The 21,694-nt window shown below is 34.8% G+C and overlaps 1 protein-coding gene and 1 non-coding gene across 2 annotated transcripts; one reads left to right on the top strand and one right to left on the bottom strand.

Moving 5' to 3' along the window:
* Positions 1–4,029: 4,029 nt before the first annotated feature.
* Positions 4,030–4,910, bottom strand: LOC111877745 (uncharacterized). Its single transcript, XM_023874254.1, has 2 exons — positions 4,583–4,910; positions 4,030–4,514 (listed from the first exon to the last, which is right to left on the bottom strand). The coding sequence occupies exons 1-2, from the start codon at positions 4,908–4,910 to the stop codon at positions 4,030–4,032; spliced, it is 813 nt and encodes a 270-aa protein (XP_023730022.1).
* A 12,829-nt stretch (positions 4,911–17,739) lies between these two features.
* LOC111877771 (small nucleolar RNA R71) lies at positions 17,740–17,847 on the top strand. The gene has a single exon (XR_002845532.1). It is a non-coding gene; the product is annotated as a small nucleolar RNA R71 (small nucleolar RNA).
* The last annotated feature ends 3,847 nt before the right edge of the window (positions 17,848–21,694 follow it).

Here is a 21,694-nt window from a genome sequence, read left to right as displayed (position 1 = left end):
AAACTTCTGAAAGATAAGGGACCAAAACGTAACATAATGTATCTTCCCCATTTATCAGCTACAGGCAACACTTCAGATTCAGAGGCATCGATGAAGAAATTGATTGAGTCTGAATTTGTTTGATTTTTGTGTCTGATGAACTGATTGTATGCATGAGTCCCGAACTGAATACGAAGTGATCAACTTCGGAAAGACAAATTCATCCAGTCCGAAGCAATCCAAATTTGTTAATAAATTGACACCAAATTTGCTTTAAGCCAGAATTATCTTTATTGTTAATCATCATCACAAACCATAAGATGTAATTTGCAAAGATTAAACATTTCACAAAATAAATTATTGTGTTGATGACTGTTTTCGAACCAAGAAAATCAGTAATTTTTGAGATAACACAAAGATTAGAATCAAACAACATGAATTTGTCAATCCGGCAATATATAACCCAATTTATCAACCGATTCATCAAAATTAATCATTGCCACACCCAATCAAAGTTTCATAATTTGTCAATCGTACCATCGATTTTTTTCAAATTTATCCATAAGATTCCACGATTGATAATTATGAAAAGTTAAAAGTGATTTGCAATCCCAACGAATCAACAAGAATAGCTAAATCGATCGAAGAACTTAAAATGTAAATACAGCTTGAGAAAAACATGAGAACAAAGTAGTTCACTCGATTTAATAAGAAGTAAATTACACGAATGGTCCCTATGGTTTTGGGTAATTTACGTGTTTGGTCCCTAACTTATTTTTTTAACTCGGAAGATACCTACTGTTTGTTTTTGTTATGCGATTGGTCCCTGTCTTACCTAAAAAGACTGTTTTGCCCTTGATTTTTAATTTATTTAAATAAACATACCTCCAACCCCACCCCCTCATCTTATCTTATCTATCCCACCATTTTTTTCCTATTTAAATATTAGTCTTTTTAGGTAAGACAATGACCAAACGTGTAACAAAAACAAACAGTAGGTACCAAACGCGTAACAAAAACAAATAGTAGGGATTTTCCGAATTAAAAAAATAAGTTAGAAATCTAGAGTGCAAATTACCCCAAACCATAAGGACCGTTCATGTAATTTACTCATTTAATAAGTATAAGATGTGAAGATGTAAAAGCAAGAATCAACAAATAACTTGAAACTTTGACTCGATAATGTTTTTGAAGAACAATTAACAAATCAAAGATTCACATTAATTCAAAACTTACGATTAGAAAACTAGCAAATGACGTGAATCAGTTTGACGGAAGAATGGGACCAATCAGATCTGATTTTGGGCTAAAATATTCGGTGAACAGTAATGGATTAAGTCAATGTAGTGAGCTTTCAAATTATATATTTGAATAGTGACACGGACAAAAAAGATGGGGCTCAATTAAAACAAATTGGGCTTGAAGAATGGTTTTCAATCCGATCCAACAGAGAAAAAATAAATCAACAGTAGCAAGAAAAATAAGAACACAATATCACAAAAAAAAAAAAAAAAAATTGAGACTCAATAAAAAATACCGAATCTTTAATATGTTATATCAAGTAACAATAGCATATGTTTCATCATAAACGATTCATCATGAGACAATGCATCATGATTTTTTTTGAATAAGCATGTTTGGAGTATTCAAAGTGGGACTACGATTTGGTAGTTCCCCTAAAGTGGTCATTGGTAGGAATCATTGGGTTGACAATCTTAGGTTGGGTTGGTTTACTTGCAAAAGTACTTATGTTATTGTTTGAATGGTTAAAGGTGTTCCGGTTTGACTGGGGAGTTTCTACAAACGGTATACACATGGGAACAACTGAAGTAGTTTTAGACATATGATGGATCAAGTAAAGTTTGATTTTTAACAACAATATCAGAGCCAAAATGTTCATGATCCAATTACCTAACATATAATTTATCAAAGTGGACATTAATACTTTATTCAATCAATCTAGAATGCTTATTTAAAAGACGATAAGTAACTGATGTTGAAGAGTAACCAAAGAAAATTCCTTTGTCTAATCTTGATTCAAATTTAGCAAGATGGTCTTTGTTGTTTTTATAAAGCATCTAAAGCCAAAAATATGGAAAACTTGATGTTTGGTTTTCAGTTGTTAATGGATTCATATGGTGTTTTGTTTAGTTTCTTGTTAATTAAGGAATGATTTTGAGTGTTAGCAAGTTGTGCTATTTCTTCTGCTCAGAAGTATTATGACATATCAATAAAGATAAGCATTGATCACACGACTTCACATAATGTTCGGTTCCTTTTTTCTACAACTATGTTCTGTTGTTGAATGTATGATGCTGAAAAGTTGTGTTCAATCCTTTTTTCTATAGGAAATGAATCCAAAGTCTTGTTCTTCAACTCAGATCCATTATTACTATGGATTCTATAAACGAGTCTTTTGATCTTTATTTCAATATGTTTTATGAAGTTGTTCATCTCTTCTGGTGCTTCTAACTTTAGTCTCAAAAAGAAAACCAAAGTAAAGCAAGAAAACCCCTCAATTACAAGGATGTATTTCATTTCGTTGATGTAACATGTATTTTTTTTATTATAACATGTATTACTACGAGGGATGTAACTTTTTTATAGGACAAGTAAGGAGAATGTTCAATAAACATTTGGAAATGATTGTATTACTAAGTATGTGACACGTACATGAGGACTACACGACGTGTAAGGTAGTTAATCTATTATGTTGGTGTGGAATGGGTACGCGCACGTTTAAAAGTATGATACTGAAACTGGAAGAGGAAGAACATAACAGATAAAAGTTATGATACACGGCGTCATTAAAAAAGTACACGACTTGTACGTATGAGAAACACGGTGTGTCGAGGACGATTCGGTAAATGGGTATATAAACATGAAGAAGTCAGCTGTTAACTCTCATTTGATACATACGCTTTTGTAGAGATCAAGAGATGTATGATATTGAGGCCTCTAATTTGGAATCAAGGTTAAATCCAACGAGAACAACATAAGGATCAGGCTCTAAGCTCAAACAATTTTTTTTTGAAACGGGAAACTAACTAATCTAGTCCTAAATAACCACCTATGTCTCCACCGAGACTTGAACCCCTGACCTTTCAAATGAGATGGTCACTCCATACCTTTCTTCAAGATTGGTTTAGAGTACTTATAATTAATGAAATGGCTTTAGTTTATTGATGGGAGAAAGCTTAAAAACATGATGAAATGAGCTTTGTAATAATCCTCTTGAGTAGTATGTGATTAAATTATGGTTAATATGTTGAAATTGGAAAAGATGGTCATAAATTATAAATTCTGGAAAGAGGTGATATAATGTAGTGATTAAGGTGTTGTTTGTTTTGGAAGTGGTCAAATGTCTTTTGTCTTTTTCCGTGTTTGCGGAAGAAGACGTGGACTAAAAGTCTTTTTTATGTATTCATACAAAAAGTCTTAATGCAAAAAGATTGTTTTTAAATTAGAATGAACTAAAACTTAAGAGATCTTGTAATAAAGGAGATCAATTAACAACATTTTTTTCTCATATTAAAATATGAATAATTCATGTTGGTTTTTAATAAATTGAAAAACCTAACCATTTAATAATATTTCAGTTTAATGGATTTATAGTATTTTGTAAGAAAATATTAGATAATATGAAAAAACAACATAAAAAAAACACATTAGATTTTTTCTTAATAAGAATTATATACTTACACGTTGCCACCCGATTTACATTAATTTCCATTGTTCAACAACAAAACCGATCTTTGAAATTAATGTTGAAACAACCAAATCTCAAATGCTAAAAACTCAGGATCTCATACATTACTAATCTATTAAAATTTATATTTGACTCAAACTTTGCTAATAACAATTTCATACGGTTTCAAACATATAATACTTTTTAAAACATTAGATAAAGTATACTATTTCGATTCAAACCGGAAGGCCTTTTACTTATTGAAGTTGATATTTTAAAAAGGATAAACGATTGTTTTGATGATTGTCTTACAATAGTAAAACTAAATTCACAAAATTAACATATTTTTTTTATGAAATTATTCATTTTACATTTCGCATTAACTGGTCAGCAATTTGATCTCGTAGATGAACCATATATTCCCAATCTCTTGCATTTCCATGTGGTTGTACCTCATCCACGTCCTCCTCCTCATCATCATCATCATCATCATCTTGTACATTGTTGCTTTGAAGTGATATATCGACTTGATTAAATTGAGAAAAACACTCATCACTTAATTCCTCTTTTCTTATATAATTATGAAGCGCAAAACATGCAATGCCGATGTTTCTTTGTGTAACCAATTGAAATGGAGTCATTCTCTTCAATATAGGGAAACGTGCTTTCAAGACACCAAAAGCACGCTCAATGAAATTTCGAAGTTTTGCATGTGAGTGATTAAATTTTTCTTTGTTGGTTAATGCACGTCTTCGATGAAAATCTCCAAGCCAATACCACACATTACGATAACGAGCCATAAATCCTCGGGTGTGTGTAGACGCAACATCACAAAGATAATACTTATCTGTAAATATAAGGAAATAATTAATTTAAAAAAAAAGTAGAAATATTAAAATGAAAATGTAAGCAAACCTGGCGGTGGAAATGGGAATGGTGCATCTCGATCTGTTAAAGCTTCAGATAATGTTCTTGAATCATGTGCTATCCCTTGCCAACCGGCCACGACAAACGTAAAAATCAGGTTGAAGTCGCTTATTGCCAATACATTTTGATAACAATCGCCGAGTCCCCTTCCTCTATACAAATGTTGTTTGTCAAGAGGGACAATAGCATGTACCAAAGTTCCATCAAGTGCACCAACCGCTCCTTTGAAAATCCTTCGTAACCTCCTATTATGTCCCGAAACGTTTGGAGTTTGATTAAAGGAAGTTGGTACTATTATATCCTTAGTGAACACCATCATTTTATCTAATACTTCATAAAAATACTTATGAATCGTTTGTTTTGAGTGTTGAAATCTATGTTTGATGATTACATAACGTTGATTATGACCAATTATCATCAAGAACATCACCATCTTCTCTTCAACTGATATATGTTTAGTATCCTTTAACCAACTTTTTACTCTAAAATGTGGCAAAGCCGAACATAAAAATCATGTGACATACGTAAGAGCTCAATGTATTGGTTATTAGTTCCTTGTAATAACTCTAATGTGAATTGATCCCCAGACGTTTTTGAGGTATTATCTCGCATTCTTTTCAAACCTCTTCTCCAAAAAAAAGCAAAGATAAAAATTAATAAATAATTAGGAGGCGTAACTTTTTATCGTAATCCATTATGAACCTGTTAAACCATTAACACTTGTTAAATCGCAATATGCTAAAGCAAAAAACATAAGCATTTGTATCATATTCAAAGCGCACATTTTGTTTCAAATAAGCATATAATCTCAAAACTAGCAATATTTGTGTCAAATAAGTACACAATCATTCAAATGATAGCTGAAAACATAATCTCAAACATAAGTTCAAGAAACACATAATTATTCAAAATGAAAGAATAAACATAAGCATAAAGACTACTTAAACATCCCTAATGTGGTGTCGGTCATCTTTATCCATCCTTTTAAGACCTTAGGTATTAGGGGCAATGTCATCCATGCTTCTCTCATATTCATGGACATTCCAAAAAGGTGAAAGGCTACCAAAAATATAGGATCCATTGGGTCTAATCCAAATAGCTTCAACCTCTCATAACATTCTTCTACTGTTGGCCCTTCCTTACTATTCACCAAATGTTGCAGAGCTTTTTGCATATCAAGATTCAACTCATCAAGACTAACAGAGGTTTTAGAGGCTTTATCCCTATGGGTCATATTAGTAGAAGCGTAACTGGTTTTTAGTCCTTTTATCAGGCCTATCAGGAGAAGCATCACTGGTTTTATCCCTTTTATCAGGCCTATCAGTAGAAGCATCACTAGTTTTAGCCCTTTTATCGGGCCTATAAGTAGAACCACCATGAGCTTTATCACTAGGAGCTCGAGCATTATTGTCATTGGAAGCATCATCATCATCATCATCATCTTCTAGGACATTAAAAGGGTTGTCATCAATCAGAAGTCTTCGGACATAATGAGAAGCAGATGATGTATCTGCGGGTGTAGTTTGAGTAGAGGTCCATTTAATGCTACCGCTGGCACTACTTCCATCAAACAAAGATGCACAAAGGTTGGGATAAGGCAATGGGTGTGTCCTCAATGATCCTTCCTTTCAATGACCCTAAACCAAGATTAATAGTAATTATAAGTATTTTGACATCATTATTAAAATTGGACATAAACTAAAAAAATTAAATTATATAGACACACCTTCTTAAATTCTTCCCATCCTGTGTTCACCAAGGCAAATGAATTCGTTTGAGCATTGTATAAATTCCATGACTTGTTTCTCAAATATTTCCACCCTACGTATTTAGCTTTTAGATTATCAAAAGCATTTTCCAATTGCTTTTGTGAAGTATCCAAGTCAAACTTTTCTTTTAGAGATTTCCCTATCATAACCGAAGATTCCTTGTGCATGCAACCTCCTTTTCTACCAATTCTGTTGACCTCTTTGATGTGTGTGAAACGAACTAAGTTTTATCCTACTTTTTAATTATGAATTAGACACAGAAAGGCAGTGGACCTATCAATTGTGGTATAGTTAGATAAGTAGGGTATCGAACTCAGGGAACGGAAATTAAACTAATCACTAGTATCATCTAAGAACAAGTAATAGAAATTAGGGTTTTCTCTAGTTTTACAAGACTAGAAACTTAAATATTTAACTAAGAATTAAACTAAATAACTAAAAGCTAACGCAACAAAAATCAGTAAACTCAATAAATAAGGAGACTTCTGTTTAGGTTTGAATCTTTTGTTCCTATGGTTGATTTTATGGTAAATGCTTTAGATTAAGTTTAATTGGCTACCGATTAAGATGATTAGGTTCACGTTCGCTATTGCTAATCCTTAGAAAACAGATTAATTCAATTAGTGGTGAGTTGTCTAAATTAATGAATTTCATAGTTTATTAATTCGGTTTAAGTAAGACTTGTAGTGGTTAATCAAATTGGTCGTTCAAATAACCTCTTGATGATGGTTCGTCATACAAGCTCACACATTTAGTTACCTATTTTTTAGTTAACCCTAGTTTCACGTTCGCTATTCCTAGGCATATAACTATGTTTTCACATAAATTATATGATATTAGCAACTAAGAGATGTTCATGCAACTTAATTACAGATTTATTAACAAAAAAATAGTTGTTGTTAAAACAGAAGGTTCTTTAACAAGCTTAACAAAACAATATTACAAAATTAAATTAATCCTAACCATAAAATCATTCCATATTCACAAAATCATCTGCCTTAAACAGAAGATAAGGGTTTTAGTTCATAATTATAGTAAAATCAAACTCAAAAACGAATTCAATTAGTTCAAACATGATTCAATCAAAAGATTAAATAAGAATAAACTACAATTTTCCTTAATCCTCCTCAAAATCGAATGTAGGGTTGATTCTTCACTTTCCAGAGCTTCCACCATGTTCTCAATCGTAGCTTAGACTCGTAGGGTTCTACAGAAGTCTTTGGTCTCGGTCTCAAAGTACCTATTTATAGTTTTCTGGAAACAAAGTTGACTCGTCGAGTCCAGGTTCCGACTCGCCGAGTCCCTCATTAAAAGTCCATGTATGGCAAGGACTTCTATGGCTTCGCGAACCTTCGATCCTACTCATCGAGTCAGGCATTGAATCGCCGAGTTCTTCTTGTTTTTGACACTTTTCATCTTTATTTCAGTTCCTGAACTTCCGATTGTATCTCCTGCTTCCTTTTGCTTCCGAGCACATCTTTTGGACTGAAAATACAATTTAAACATAATTAAGTACCTTTTGTCCATTAATTGCAATAAAGTAGCCAATAAATAATAAAATTCCATACGAAATAAATAGCTAAATATGCACATATCAAAATACCCCACACTTGACTTTTGCTTGCCCCCAAGCAAAACTAAATTTTAGCATACTAGCATCACATAAAATAATCCCAATTGAACCCAGCCATTATGCCAAGACCGCAACACATGCATTTGTATCTAAATTTTTCCTAAGGACACCCCTAATTCTAAATACTCACAGTCTTCATAAACATTTGCCCACTTCTTTTGAACAAAACTCATTTTATGCATCTCTTAAAATCCATCCGTAAAAAACTTCCTAACCTCAAGGTATTTTTGGTCAAGCAACCCAGGCATACATAATCTAGAAAATTACAATTTTTTGATACCACTATGGAGCTATTTGGAATTCTTCACTTCTTTGACAATTTGATCTTGGTTTCGTTGAATTCACCAACTTTTTGATTTTTTGTGTCTTCAACTTTTTGAATCTTCGGAATTTTGATATTTTGATCTTCACTTTGATTGCTCCAAAATTCTTACAACTTTTCTTGTAATTCTCTCTCTTTTTTTCATATAACTCACTTATTGTTTTCACTCAATTCCTACATGCTTAAGCAATGGTGCTCAACTTCAACCTTTATTGGTTAAAGTATTAGTCTTCCTGGATACATTTCTGGTACACGATGCTAAACATATTGCATCCCTCAAACTAAGCGAGATTGTGTTTTTGTCCCATGACTTCACTAGAATAAAGGGGCCCACAAATGCACTAGAACGTATATAAGCTCAACTAAACATTTAGATCCTCAAAGAATCATCAAACATAATACTAGCATGAATCCTAATTTCTTTACCAAAATTTTCTAATTTAACCTAGCAATTTTTATGCAAAATTTTTAAATTTTAACTAAATTTCCTACTAATGCAACCAACCCCCTACCCACACTTAATTTATGCAGTATCCCCATTGCATGTTAAAACAATTAAAGAACATAAAAAGTAAAGAGATAATTGGAACAAACTCCCCTAGGATAGTAGTGGCGAGGTTGATCGTATTCATTCTAAGCTCCAACTTCAATTGACTTTAGACATGGGAACAGCTCATCCATGCCTTGGGTGTCAAAATCTTGTGTGGTGCAGCTCCAAATTTTCAGGATAAACTCTCATAAAACTTCAGTAATTAATCTTTAAAAATGCAGTCAAGTGTCGTGTAAAATATCATCAAATTAGCAGCTTTAGAGGTGGAATGAAAAGCAAATCGTCGAATTAGTAAGGCGACTCGACGACTTGTATCACGAAAATGGCAGAAATCATAAAATTGCACTATGACTCGTCGAGTTTAGGATGTGCATTCGGTGAGTTCTGCTGTGTGATAAAAATATGTATTCTGCTTCAAATCCGATTTGTTATGCTGAAGTAGCATCAAAATGACACTCATGCTCTTCTCTTCTTCAGTATTTACGCACTCTTTAACCCTCTCTAGAACCAAACTCAATACTTGGACTCAAAATTTCGTTCTCTCTCGCCTAGACTCGACTTTTCTCCCACTATTCTTTCACTCTCTAGACTCTTTGCATGCATACCCTTATTCAACTCCTGAAAAGAAGCAACAACAGACATGAAATAAAACAAACCAACAAAATCCTACTTAAAAGTTCAAACAAACCAAATAAAAACAACCAAACAATTAAAAATTGTTTTAACAAAACCAAACAAATAAAATGGATTAATCTCAATCTTCATCTTCTTCCTTTTCATCATATTCTCTTACTCCACTCCCCCCGGCTTCACTTCTTCGCGTGTTTATCCGCTCCTCCCAAGTAGGCACATAAGGAAATTCGCCCCATCTACATGTTGGATGTTAAAATGATTAAACATTTGAATAAATGACCGGTTGGTGAAATTTAAGCTCCTCCCCAAATCATCTTGGTATCTCTTTCCCTCCATATTAAACCATTTCTCGGGTATCTCATCTTCAACCGGAATCACCGGTGAGTCTTCATGCGCTCGTTCATGTCTCGGCCTTACTCTCCTACCCGACTCCTCGGGTCCTATAACCGCATCATCATGAGGAATGGAATAGTGGACCCCTCCACAATCTTCAATAATTCTTTCTCTTTTAAAAAGAATGACATTAAAAGGAGGGGTCGGGACCATTGTCAACAAATTCCATGCTCCTTGCTCCATTAACCCATATGATTTTTCCAGGCGGGTCACAAACATCCCACCATTGATTTTTGAAGTTTTTCGATCGTTGACCGCCCCTCAGCTAAATAAGATGCTAACCAGTACGGAAGATTGCAGAAAGTGTTTGGAGTAATAATACTCCACAAATAAAAAAACATCAAGGTTAGGAACGTTGTCGTCATCTTTCCGCATATTAATTGTATTAGCAATGAGGCGGTGAATCAATCGGTGGGTAGGTGATATAATACTCCATTCTTGAGCAATATAGACCTTGTTTGCAATAGTGTTCCACCATGTGGAACCCATAACACCCTCTGGAAGTTCCTTGTGAAAATGCTCCATGAAGGTGCCAAAACCTTCAATGTTGACCAATTGTGATGGATTTTGAGCATTCTAACACCCCTAAGTGTACATGCAACCCTAGAAAACCTTGGATCTATGTTTGTATAAAATACATGCAGAATATGATTTCCAAGGTTCATAATCCTATCTAGCATACATGGGGAACTTTTAATCTAAAAGATGGCTAGAATTACATACCTTGTAGTTGATTTGATTCTTTGAAAACCTTGAGAGCCTAGCACCCCAAGTGTGATGCCTCAAATGCTTCACACAACACCAAATGCTTTGGAATGACTTTGAGAGAATGTATAACACTTGTAAATTTGGCCTAGCCCTCTCTTGTTCTTAGTGCACCCAATTTTGGTGAGTACCATGTTCTTTATATAGTGTGTCACATCTAGGGTTACACTATGTAAACCCTAATGTGACATAACTCTTCATTTCCATGACCCATGGGTTTGTAACTCCCATGGAGCATCCATGGAGCATCCTATGGGTTTAACCCAACTTGATAATCCATGGAGCCTTTTAGCCCACTATACAAGTTATGGATGATTTACATAATCAACCCATATATTTAATTAGTCATCTTTTGATCGCTTAATTAATTCCAAATTAATTCTTGATCAATACTAATTAAATAATACTATTAATATATTAGAACTTATAATATATTAATAAACCATAAGTGTTATTTCTCTCATTTAGTCTATCCAAATGCATGATGCCATGCAACCCAAATGGACCATGTCGGGTCGGGTCAAGTACATAACAAATATAGTTATGGACTTAGACACCTTATCCAACAAATTATTGGTCATATATACCCAATCTACAAGCAAGCTCCACCATACTACATTGGCAGAATTTACCACCAAGGCAAAAAGCAATGGTTCTCAGGTTGTAATGATCATTTCCTCCGCAGAAGTTGATGGTTGAGAAAAACTCCCAACACACCTCCTAGATTACCGGTTCTTGGATACGGAACAGTCGGCTCCATCCATCACAACTAATGGATACCCCATCATGCATAAATGTTTTGACCAGAAACGGGGCCAACTCCTCCTCATATAATACTCGCCCCAGCCACTCCCAATTTATTGTGTTTGGTACATAAATTTCTTTCTTTTTAATTTCAACCAACTTCTTCTTCCACTATTTCATAGTGGATTCCGAGTCAATTCTTGGAAAGGTTAACCAAGGATGGTCCCATCGGTTACCTCTCGAGCTTTGGCCTCCTCTATAAGAGATGCTCTACAAAATAAAAAACCAACACAAACCAGAAAACACAGAAACAATAAAAACCAAAAATCTGGACTGCATTTAGGGACTGACTCGTCGAGTCCATGAATAGACTCGGCGAGTCATATGAACAGCTCGAGCCCTCTATCTGATTTTAACCAAATCATCCAACAAAACTCACAAATTGTTTCCATGGGTTCGTCTAAGGATGCATATCAAGTATTAATTCACAATAAATTTGATCTATAACGTTCTATTCAGGCCAAAAATTAAAACCCTAGAATCCTAATCAAGTCAAAACCGGGTTTTCAACAAAATAGGACCATTATTCTGCAAAAAATTAGAGCTTTAATAAGATTAAAAACAAAAGATGCTACCTTGTTAGGAGAAAGTAGAAGAAATCAAAGAAATATGAAGATGGTTGCTTGAGAGGATCTTGGCACGTCGAGTGGGTGTCAGCTGTGTGGAATGGATATGTTTTCTAATTAGGGTAAAAATCCTAATTTTACAGAACGTAAAGTTAATTTTTTAGTAAATTAAATCGACTTGTCGAGTTAATATACGGATTCGCCGAGTCAGGTCGCGATTTAAACTTCTTTGATTCGTGCAGACTCGTCGAGTCATGGATGAACTCGTTGAGTTATGAAAAAAAATCATCATTTCGCATGCTTTCTAAAAAAATCAATGCACCACACCTGTCACACAATGTAAAATAGTAAACAAGCAGCAACAACATCATCCATTGTATTCATGGTATAGTTTAATACATATGTGTTCTTTCATAGTAATATGACATAAACAGGATAATCAAAATAAAGACGAGTCTTGACATAAGCTTCGTCTTCTCGAAACCTGACATCGGTATCTGTCTACAGACGACCTGAGAATACAAGTTATTTTGAAAGCGTAGGTCAGCATTTAAGATGTTGAGTTCATAAGTATTTAATGTCATTGTTTGTATAAGTATGAAGAAAATGTTTGAAATTGTTCAATGTAATTTGTTTGTATAAAATCGAATAGAATGGTTTGGATATGTTTGAAAGTTCCTAGAAAATCCCATATTTTCTACTAGTATAAAAGTAGCCTTCTACCAAGACCCGACTGTTTTGAATGTTTACTTCTAGAAATCCGATGTTTTTCCGTAAGTGGGTGGCAGTTTAAAAGTTCCAAAACTGTAACACAATGATGTTTTTCATACCTAATTAGTATATTTATGTATGTATAAAATTACTAAAGCATTTGAGGACCCCGTAAATCAACGTGTGTTTTTAATACTCCATGTGAGTTTTATAACCATACTATTGACCCAGACTTCTTGTTACAACGTTCTTCAGGCGTTGGAATGTTATGACGTTTGTCACCCCAGACCTGACGGTCTAGCTGTAGCTAACAACTTAGGTGCGAGATTGTAAATCCCGTATAGATCTATACACAAGTATCACGTTCTCCCTACAAGAGATTATGGTATATAATACAGGACTTTAACTGCATACTTGAAAGTACGTGAAGTTGAATGTCTCACAAAACTTAGTATCAAATAGATTTACGCATGAAAAGTCCATTTGTTCTGGTATATGAAAGTATTTCCTTGATGTAGTACTTATAGTATGTAAAATCTCATGATTACCTTGTAAACTATACCTATTATAGTTTTTCCAAAAGGGTGTTTCGTTTGAATAGTAAACCCTAGTGTAGTGTCGGCTTTGTATGTATAGTATAACATTTGCAGTAACATTATCGAACATTTATTCTCAAAATATAAATAAAGTGTTTGATATTTATATAAAACATGTTTTATTCCCAAAATGCAAGACGTTATCGTGACATGTTTTGCATTCTGTTATAGTAATCTCTGTTATAGTATTCTCTGTTATAATATTTGTATATGATAGTATTTCTCCTAAACTATAACTATAATAGCTTACTAGTAATTTATGTAATTTGAATGAAAGTATACCTTTGCTACCCAAAGGTATTGAACTGATTGAATAGCACTTTTATATCTACATATGTACACATAATACATAAGTTTAAAAGGAAGTTTTGTAAAACATTTAAAGAGTTTAATAATAAATATTGATGACTTGATGTCAATGTATAAAATGATTTAAAAAGGTGTTTGTTTGATAAGACAGTGTAAAGTAAAAGAGACCTTTGCTCTAAACGCAGCTATAAAGTATATGAAATCATTTGCTTGAAACACAGTTATAAATCACATATGATTGATTATATAACAAAAAGTATAACAAAACATTTATGTCTTTCACACGAGGATAACCGTGTGTTTACTTGTATCCCCCCCCCCCCCATTAAAAGTGTATAAAAAGCATTTATAAAACATTTGAAAGTGTAGTTATAGGGGTATGAACTCAGTTGATAGATTGAAGAAGGTGAGACGAAAGTCGAGCAGAACATCGACTGGGAAGAAGTCGATTTCTCGGAAATCTCGGGACTTCGGGACTTGCGTCGTGTATTGGAGGTATTACCGGGGCTTCAGGGTAGTCTCGGGATGCTTGACACAGAGTAAAAGTAGCGAGGAAGGTAGAATTCAACAGCCTAAGCCTAAGACCTTCGGTTTCTATTTATAGGGTTGAATTTGCCCCTCGCCACGTCACGACACCTTTTCCTACGCTGTGGTGGCTGGTCGTCACTATATGTGTCATCACAAGTGGTTCTGACAGGCTCCAGAGCACCTGTCACGTCGTGGCACTGTTACCACGCCGTGGTGTCTGACGCAACTTTGGGGCTCGCGCCCCAAACTTTAGAAATTCATAACTTTCGTCCGAACTCCATTTTCGACATTCTTTATATCGACGCGTAGGTGAGATTATGCTCTACAACTCTTTTTTAGACTCCGTTGGATAATTCTGAATTTATTTTTAATATATTATTAATATATTATTACTAGTAGGCCGGGACACGAAAACTCCGTCATAAATCCATAACTTCTTCATCCGACGTCCGTTTTCGTCCGTTTTCGTCAGACTTTTTACCGTTGCGCTACTATTGTTGAGACCTTCGATTCTTATTTAGGTTGTTTCGGCCAAAGGTCTCTCGATCTCTATTTCGAGTTTTTAGCTGTCTACTGCTATATCCGGATCTTGCAAAAATCTTAACTTCCTCATACGAAGTCAGATTTGGACGTTCTTTTTATGCACGTTTACGGTTTAATGATGTCTACAACTTTCATTTAGATACCTAAGGCTAAAAATTATTGTATTGAAACTTCGCGTTTTACGTCTATCAGTGTTGCCTGTTTTTGCCGCGAATCTTAGATTGGTCATAACTTCTTCGTTATAACTCGGATTTTAGTGTTCTTTATATGTACGAAAACCATGATACGATTCCTACCACTTTATTTAACCCAAATAAGATTTTAGGAAAGTTAAATTTTGACCTAAATTTAACTGGTGTTACATTATATTGTCTCGAAATGTCGGGTTGTCACAACACCCCACACTCAGACTTTGCATGTCCTCAAGCAATCATTTATAGATGAATATGAAGATTTAAGTAGAAAAATCCTAAGAAAACCACACAAAATAAAAAAAACGAAAAAGAAAAGAAAAGCACTCTATTAACGGGTTGCCTCCCGTTAAGCGCTTCTTTTTTAGGAGTCTTTAGCTGGACTCCATCCCGCTCTACCTTTCTACTGCTTCCTCCATTAGGATCTCCTTCTTCAGTTTTTGCACTTTATATTTTGTCTTGAAAAGATGTATTCTTCTCTTATATGCCCTCTTCAATTCATCCTTTCTCTTTCTTGCAACATTTTCTTCAGCTTTATGCTTTATCCTTTTACCATGCTTCTTCTTTTTCACTCCTTCCTTTTTACGTCCCATTGTTTCCCTTCCTCCTTTATCTTCCTGGATTGCATTTTCAGTCATTATTTCATCATCACTTGAAGGCACAAATTCTTCATCACTTTCATCACATATTAAAGAATCTGGTGGTTTAAAAGTAAAAACTTCAAACGTAGTAGAGACAAGGGCACGAGGCTTGGTTGACATCGCTTCTTGATCTAGCATATTTAATTCAATGGAAGAGTTATGCTTATCATTATTCCAAGTTTTAGTGTCCTGTTTATCTTCTACACTTTCCTTATTCCCATCTTGGACTGCTTCATCATATTGCACGATTGTTTCAAGACAAGCCATGTGTGCTTTTTCAAAGTTGATGAAATCTTTAAAAGCTTGCTTTCCTCAAGTAGATTCTCTAAGTGATCAGGCAAAATGTGCACATCTGGTCCAGAAAGGGTACTCATGGTTTGCAGGCCAAAATCTCCATCTAATCGGTACATTTTGTATGTACTCGTTGAGTCAGAAGGTGCTACTCGACGAGTCAGTGAGCTTCCAACACTTTTGAGGCTTTCTTGATAATCAGCTTCCTCGATTAGCCTCTCTATCTCCTCCAGATCTCCTTCAACATCAAAATTCACTTCCAAAGACAATAAGAATTGAGGAAATTGTATCCTCTCTTGACTCTATGTGCTTATCCTTTTCCTCAACTTGAAAAATCACCGAATCATCCCCCACCCTTAATGTTAGTGTAGATTCACACATATCTACCAAGGCACAAGCGGTATTCAAGAACGGTCGCCCAAGAATGATTGGCACTTTAAGGTCCTCTTCCATGTCTAATACTATGAAGTCAACACGGAATACTAGTTTATCTACCTTCATAAGAAGATCTTCACACACTCCCATTAGATGTATTATTTTTTTATCAGCCATATGAATTTTCATTTGAATAGGCTTTGGGACCGGAAGGTTTAACCTTTGGAAGAAAGAATATGGCATAATATTAATACTTGCCCCTGAATCAGTCAACGCTCGTGTGTTCATTAGGTTCCCAAATTGACAAGGTATGGTGATGCTTCCCGGATCGCCCCTCTTTTTTGGCAGTTCATTCAACATTATTTCAGAAACTTCTTCCATATTTCTTCTAGTTGTAAAGAGGCTTTTAAGCAAAATTGCATATTTTGGTGTTTGAACTATCGTTTCAACAAACAGAATATTCACTTGGAGTGCCTTTATATGCTCCATAAACCTCCTATATTCTTGAATCTGCTCATCAGGTATGGCTCGGCTCGAAAATGGCAAAGGGGGTTGGTAAGGTTTCAAAAGAAAGTTGTTTTTGTCATCAGGTCTTGGACTCGTCGAGTCCTTGTTTGCGGCTCGGCGAGTCGAGTCGGGTTGACTCGATTCCCAGTTATTTGCTTCTTCTGTTTGCACCTTGTTGGGATTCTTCTAGATAGGGGTCAGAGGAGTGAAAATTTCTCAGAATCTGTTGTTATTTCTTTCACATGTGCCATTTTTGGATTTTTTTCGGTATTGCTAGGAAGTTCACCGGGTGCTCTTTGGTTGATTTGTTGTGCAAGATTGGCATAGTTGTTTTTCAGTGTTATGAATGGATGCTTGGTAATTCCTAAGCATATTTTGTTGATCTATCATCATAGCTTGGTGCTCTCTAAGCATATTTCGTTGCTCCTTCATTTCAGCGTCGGTATCATTGTGCCTTTTCTCAGACGCTGCTACAAATCTTGTAAACACATCTTCCAAGTCAGGTTTCTTCTCTAGCACCGGTTCCTCCTTTTGATAAAAGCCTCTCTCTTTTTGCTTAAATTTTTCCTCCTTTTCCTTTTTGTACTCATCATATGGTATCCATTCTTTCTTGGGTTTTCGCCGATTGTCATTATACCTATCACCACTTGAATAGCACACTTGCACTTTCTGGTTCCCGTTCTCGTCAAGATCACAATCTTTAGTGAGGTGAGGCCCTCTACAGTTTTCACAACCCACCCTAATGGCATTGATGGATTGGTCCATCGTACTCATTCTTCGATCCAAATTCTCCAACTTAGCCATCATTGCTGCCATGCTATCATTAACTGAGTTCACCACCCCTCGACTTAGTTCATTCCTTGGGTTATGATATTCTCTAAAGTGGTTAGAGAATTCTTCATTTAGTTCTTTTATCACCGGGGGTGCTTTCTTTGTAAGAGGTCCTTGTGAATCAAGGAGTTGTCTAGTTGTTACATTTACTTCATCGTAGAAGATGGAGACCTCTTGTTGACTATTTAAATCATGAAGTGGGAAGTTCCTTAGTAAGCCTTTTGTATCTCTCCCATGCCTCATAAAGTGAATCTCCAACTTGTTGTTCAAAATTGGCTATGGCTTTCTTCAACTTGGCTATCTTTGAGGGAGGGCAAAATTGGTCTATAAATTCAGTTTTCATTTTAGCCCATGTAGTGATGGATCCGGGAGGGAGTGATTTCAGCCAATCTTTTGCAGCTCCCATGAACATGACTGGTAGCATACAAAGTAAAACAATGTCGCGAGCCACATTGGGGACATTAAAGTAGTCGACTATATCGTTGACATCGTCTAGGTGCTTGTATGTGTCTTCATGATCCTTCCCGTAGAATGGGATCTCCTTAAGTTGAGCAAGTATGTTGCCTTTAAGTTCAAAGGTGGTAGTCGCAGCAACTGCGGGTTGCACGAGTCCTGGGACGGTATCGTCACATATCCTTTTCTTCCATTCTCCCATGGGAACTTCATCGATGTTAGCCATGGTGTTGTCGAGTTCTCCTTCTAGATCGCTTCCTTCTTCGTATTCGGATTCGTAATTATACTCAAATTCGGTTTCTTTGTGGAATGTATCGTCTCCAAAATTCCCAAGGTTGCTTCCTTCGCTCTTTTGACTGCTAGAATCACCTGTTTTTTTTTGCTTTTCTTCCTCCCAAAGACTGATTTAAGGTCCTTGAAAGGTGATTTCTTTGGCGGGTTATGTCTTCAAGTACTTTAACCTTGTTTTTCCTAAGAGCGGATTCCGGGTCTTCAAATGGAGGAACCAAAGGTGTGTTGGATCCTCGGGTTATGTAATACCTGCAATCAACCTTAAACACACGTAAAAAGAACAAAAATAAAATAAAAAATGAAACTGGAAATCAGCTATGGACTCGCCGAGTAGCTTCGACTGCACTCCGCGAGTTCAAGGCTAAAATAGAAAAAAAAATTTAACTAAAATTCTAAAAATAGAAAAATATTAAAACTTAACCTAATAACTGAATTACTTAAGAAATAACTTTTTGCAAGATGGATCTCACACAAAGGATCGATAAAACTAGAAATTAGAATTAATTTTTGAACTATTCCCAGGCAACGGCGCAAAAAACTTGATGTGTGTGAAACGAACTAAGTTTTATCATACTTTTTAGTTATGAATTAGACACAAAAAGACAGTAGACCTATCAATTGTGGTATAGTTAGATACGTGGGGTATTGAATTCAGGGAACAGAAATTAAACTAATCACTAGTATCGTCTAAGAACAAGTAATAGAAATTAGGGTTTTCTCTAGTTTTACAAGACTAGAAACTTAAATATTTAACTAAGACTTAAACTAAATAACTAAAAGCTAAAGCAACAAAAATCACTAAACTCAATAATTAAGGATACTTCTATTTAGGTCTAAATCTTTTCTTCCTATGGTTGATTTATGGTAAATGCTTTGGATTAAGTGTAATTGGCTACCGATTAAGATGATTAGGTTCACGTTCGCTATTGCTAATCCTTAGAAACAGATTAATTCAAGCAGTGACCAGTTGTATATATTAATGAATTTCCTAGTTTATTAATTCGGGTTAAGTAAGACTTGTAGTCGTTAATCAAATTGGTCGTTCAATTAACCTCTTGATGATGGTTCGTCATACAAGCTCACACATTTAGTTACCTATTTTCTAGTTAACCCTAGTTTCACGTTCGCTATTCCTAGGCATATAACTATGTTTTCACATAAATCATATGAGCTTAGCAACTAAGAGATGTTCATGCAACTTAATTACTGATTTATTAACAGAAAATAGTTGTTGTTAACACATAAAGTTCTTTAACAAGCTTAACAAAAAAAAATATTACCAAATTAAATTAATCCTAACCATAAAATCAATCCATATTCACAAAATCATCTACCCTAAACAGAAGATAATGGTTTTAGTTCATAATTACAGTAAAATCAAACTCAAAAACAAATTTAATTAGTTCAAACATGATTCAACCAAAAGATTAAATAAGAATAAACTTGAATTTGCCTTAATCCTACTCAAAATCGAATGTAGGGTTGATTCTTCACTTTCCAGAGCTTCCACCGTGTTCTCAATCGCAGATTAGCCTCCTAGGGTTCTACAAAAGTCTTTGGTCTCGGTCTCAAAGTCCCTATTTTTAATTTACTGGAAACAGAGTTGACTCGTCGAGTCCAGGTTCCAACTCGCCGAGTCCCTCATTAAAAATCAGTGTACGACAAGGACTTCTATGGCTTCGCGAACCTTCGATCCGACTCGTCGAGTCAGGCATTGACTGGCCGAGTTCTTCTTGTTTTTGTTACTTTTCTTCTTTATTTCAATTCCCGAACTTCCGATTGTATCTCCTGCTTCCTTTTGCTTCCAAGCACATCTTTTGGACTAAAAATACAATTTAAACATAATTAAGTACCTTTTGTCCATTAATTGCAATAAATTAGCCAATAAATAATAAAATTCCATACGAAGTAAATAGCTAAATATGCACATATCACGTATCTAATAAACATTTTACTTGCTCGTTCGAGCATTGTAGTTTGTCTCCCATTTAGACAAACTATATATAATAACTTTTATAAATTAAGTCTATGAAAGAATCCACTTAAAAAACTAAAAATAAAAAACTTCATGATTCATATTTATGGATTACAACATGTTAGACAAACAACATAAAATAGAAACAGTTGATGCAAATGAATCTAAAGCTGATGACAAATAACATGATGTTGATCGAGAAACAAAATTGAATAAAAGCACTACACTAGAAGCATGTTACAAAATCAACAACACTGACAATACATGCTTTGATGACATCAAACATATTCATTTTCAAGCATAGAGTACAACATTCTAATGCATTCAAGTCTCATTGTTATGGGAATTGATGTTATTATGATCAGAACATCACATACTTCATATGTTAAAAGGTACTCTACTTATGTCAAATATGTATACTAATTTTCATTCTTAAAAAAATATAGTCTACCTACGAAATTCAACACCAAGTTCATATCCCTCCCATTATCGCCATCAGAAATCAAATGGGTTTTTAGAGTTTCTCAAAATTCTTAACAATTAATCCCATGTTGATTTTAAGATTGATTTTAAAACATAAAGGTAGGAAAGCTATAAGTTATTTGAGAAATCAACAACATTGAAGTTTTTAATTGACAAAATGGTAGATGGGATTTCACTATTAATGGAGTCTAAAGTGATAATACAAGTTGAGAAGACATAAAAAAAGAAAAACGAGACAGAAGACATAAGACAGAAGAATCACATAACATAAGAGCCAAGAACAGAAGGATGAAAAGAGATGGAACGATACCTGATGAACCGACGACGGCGACGACGGTGACGTGGAGTGGCGGAGGCAGAGCGAGACTGACGTCCGTTGGAGGTATTGGCTGCTGTAGAGAGATCACTGGTGTGAGAAGATGCTTCGAGTCGAAATCTCATTCTTCATAACTTGAATAAAGCCACCTGAAGAAAAGAAAACATATTTTCTATTATTATCCTATTGACATTTTTTTGGATGCAATTGTGCACTATGGCATCAATCATCATAGAAGACTCTAATAGCATCATACAATTTATTTATCACGGGATAATCCAAAAAATAACATCTATTGTTTATGAACAAACTTGGAATGAAAGATGCAAACTTAAATTTCATATCCATGTATTTTTTTTATAGAAAAGATGGGTTATCTTTTTTGAAGGAAAAACCGGTTCTTATTGCTTGCGATTTTTGTAAGATTGCACCCAAAAAAGACAACGAGGTTACATATTGTAAAAATGAACTGCAACCAATAAAAACCGAACCGCATTAAAAAACTAAAAAACCACACCGTCTATAAACCAAACCGAACGATATACTTGCAACAGCCGCATTTGCGGTTTGCGGTTTGGTTTTGACTAAAAACCACACCAAACCACACCCGTAGAAAACATAACT

This window comes from Lactuca sativa, chromosome 4 (assembly GCF_002870075.4).
Source record: "Lactuca sativa cultivar Salinas chromosome 4, Lsat_Salinas_v11, whole genome shotgun sequence".
Taxonomy (NCBI): domain Eukaryota; kingdom Viridiplantae; phylum Streptophyta; class Magnoliopsida; order Asterales; family Asteraceae; genus Lactuca; species Lactuca sativa.
The sequence above is the reverse complement of the archived record's forward strand: the minus strand, read 5'-3'. Positions and strand labels throughout refer to the sequence as shown.

Bases quoted from the DNA above. Each gene is read 5' to 3' on its own strand.
- LOC111877745 (XM_023874254.1), bottom strand. From the start codon at position 4,910: ATGGTGTTCACTAAGGATATAATAGTACCAACTTCCTTTAATCAAACT. The intron at 4,515-4,582 runs GTTTGCTTACAT...TTATATTTACAG, and splicing joins ATTCCCATTTCCACCGCCAG to ATAAGTATTATCTTTGTGAT.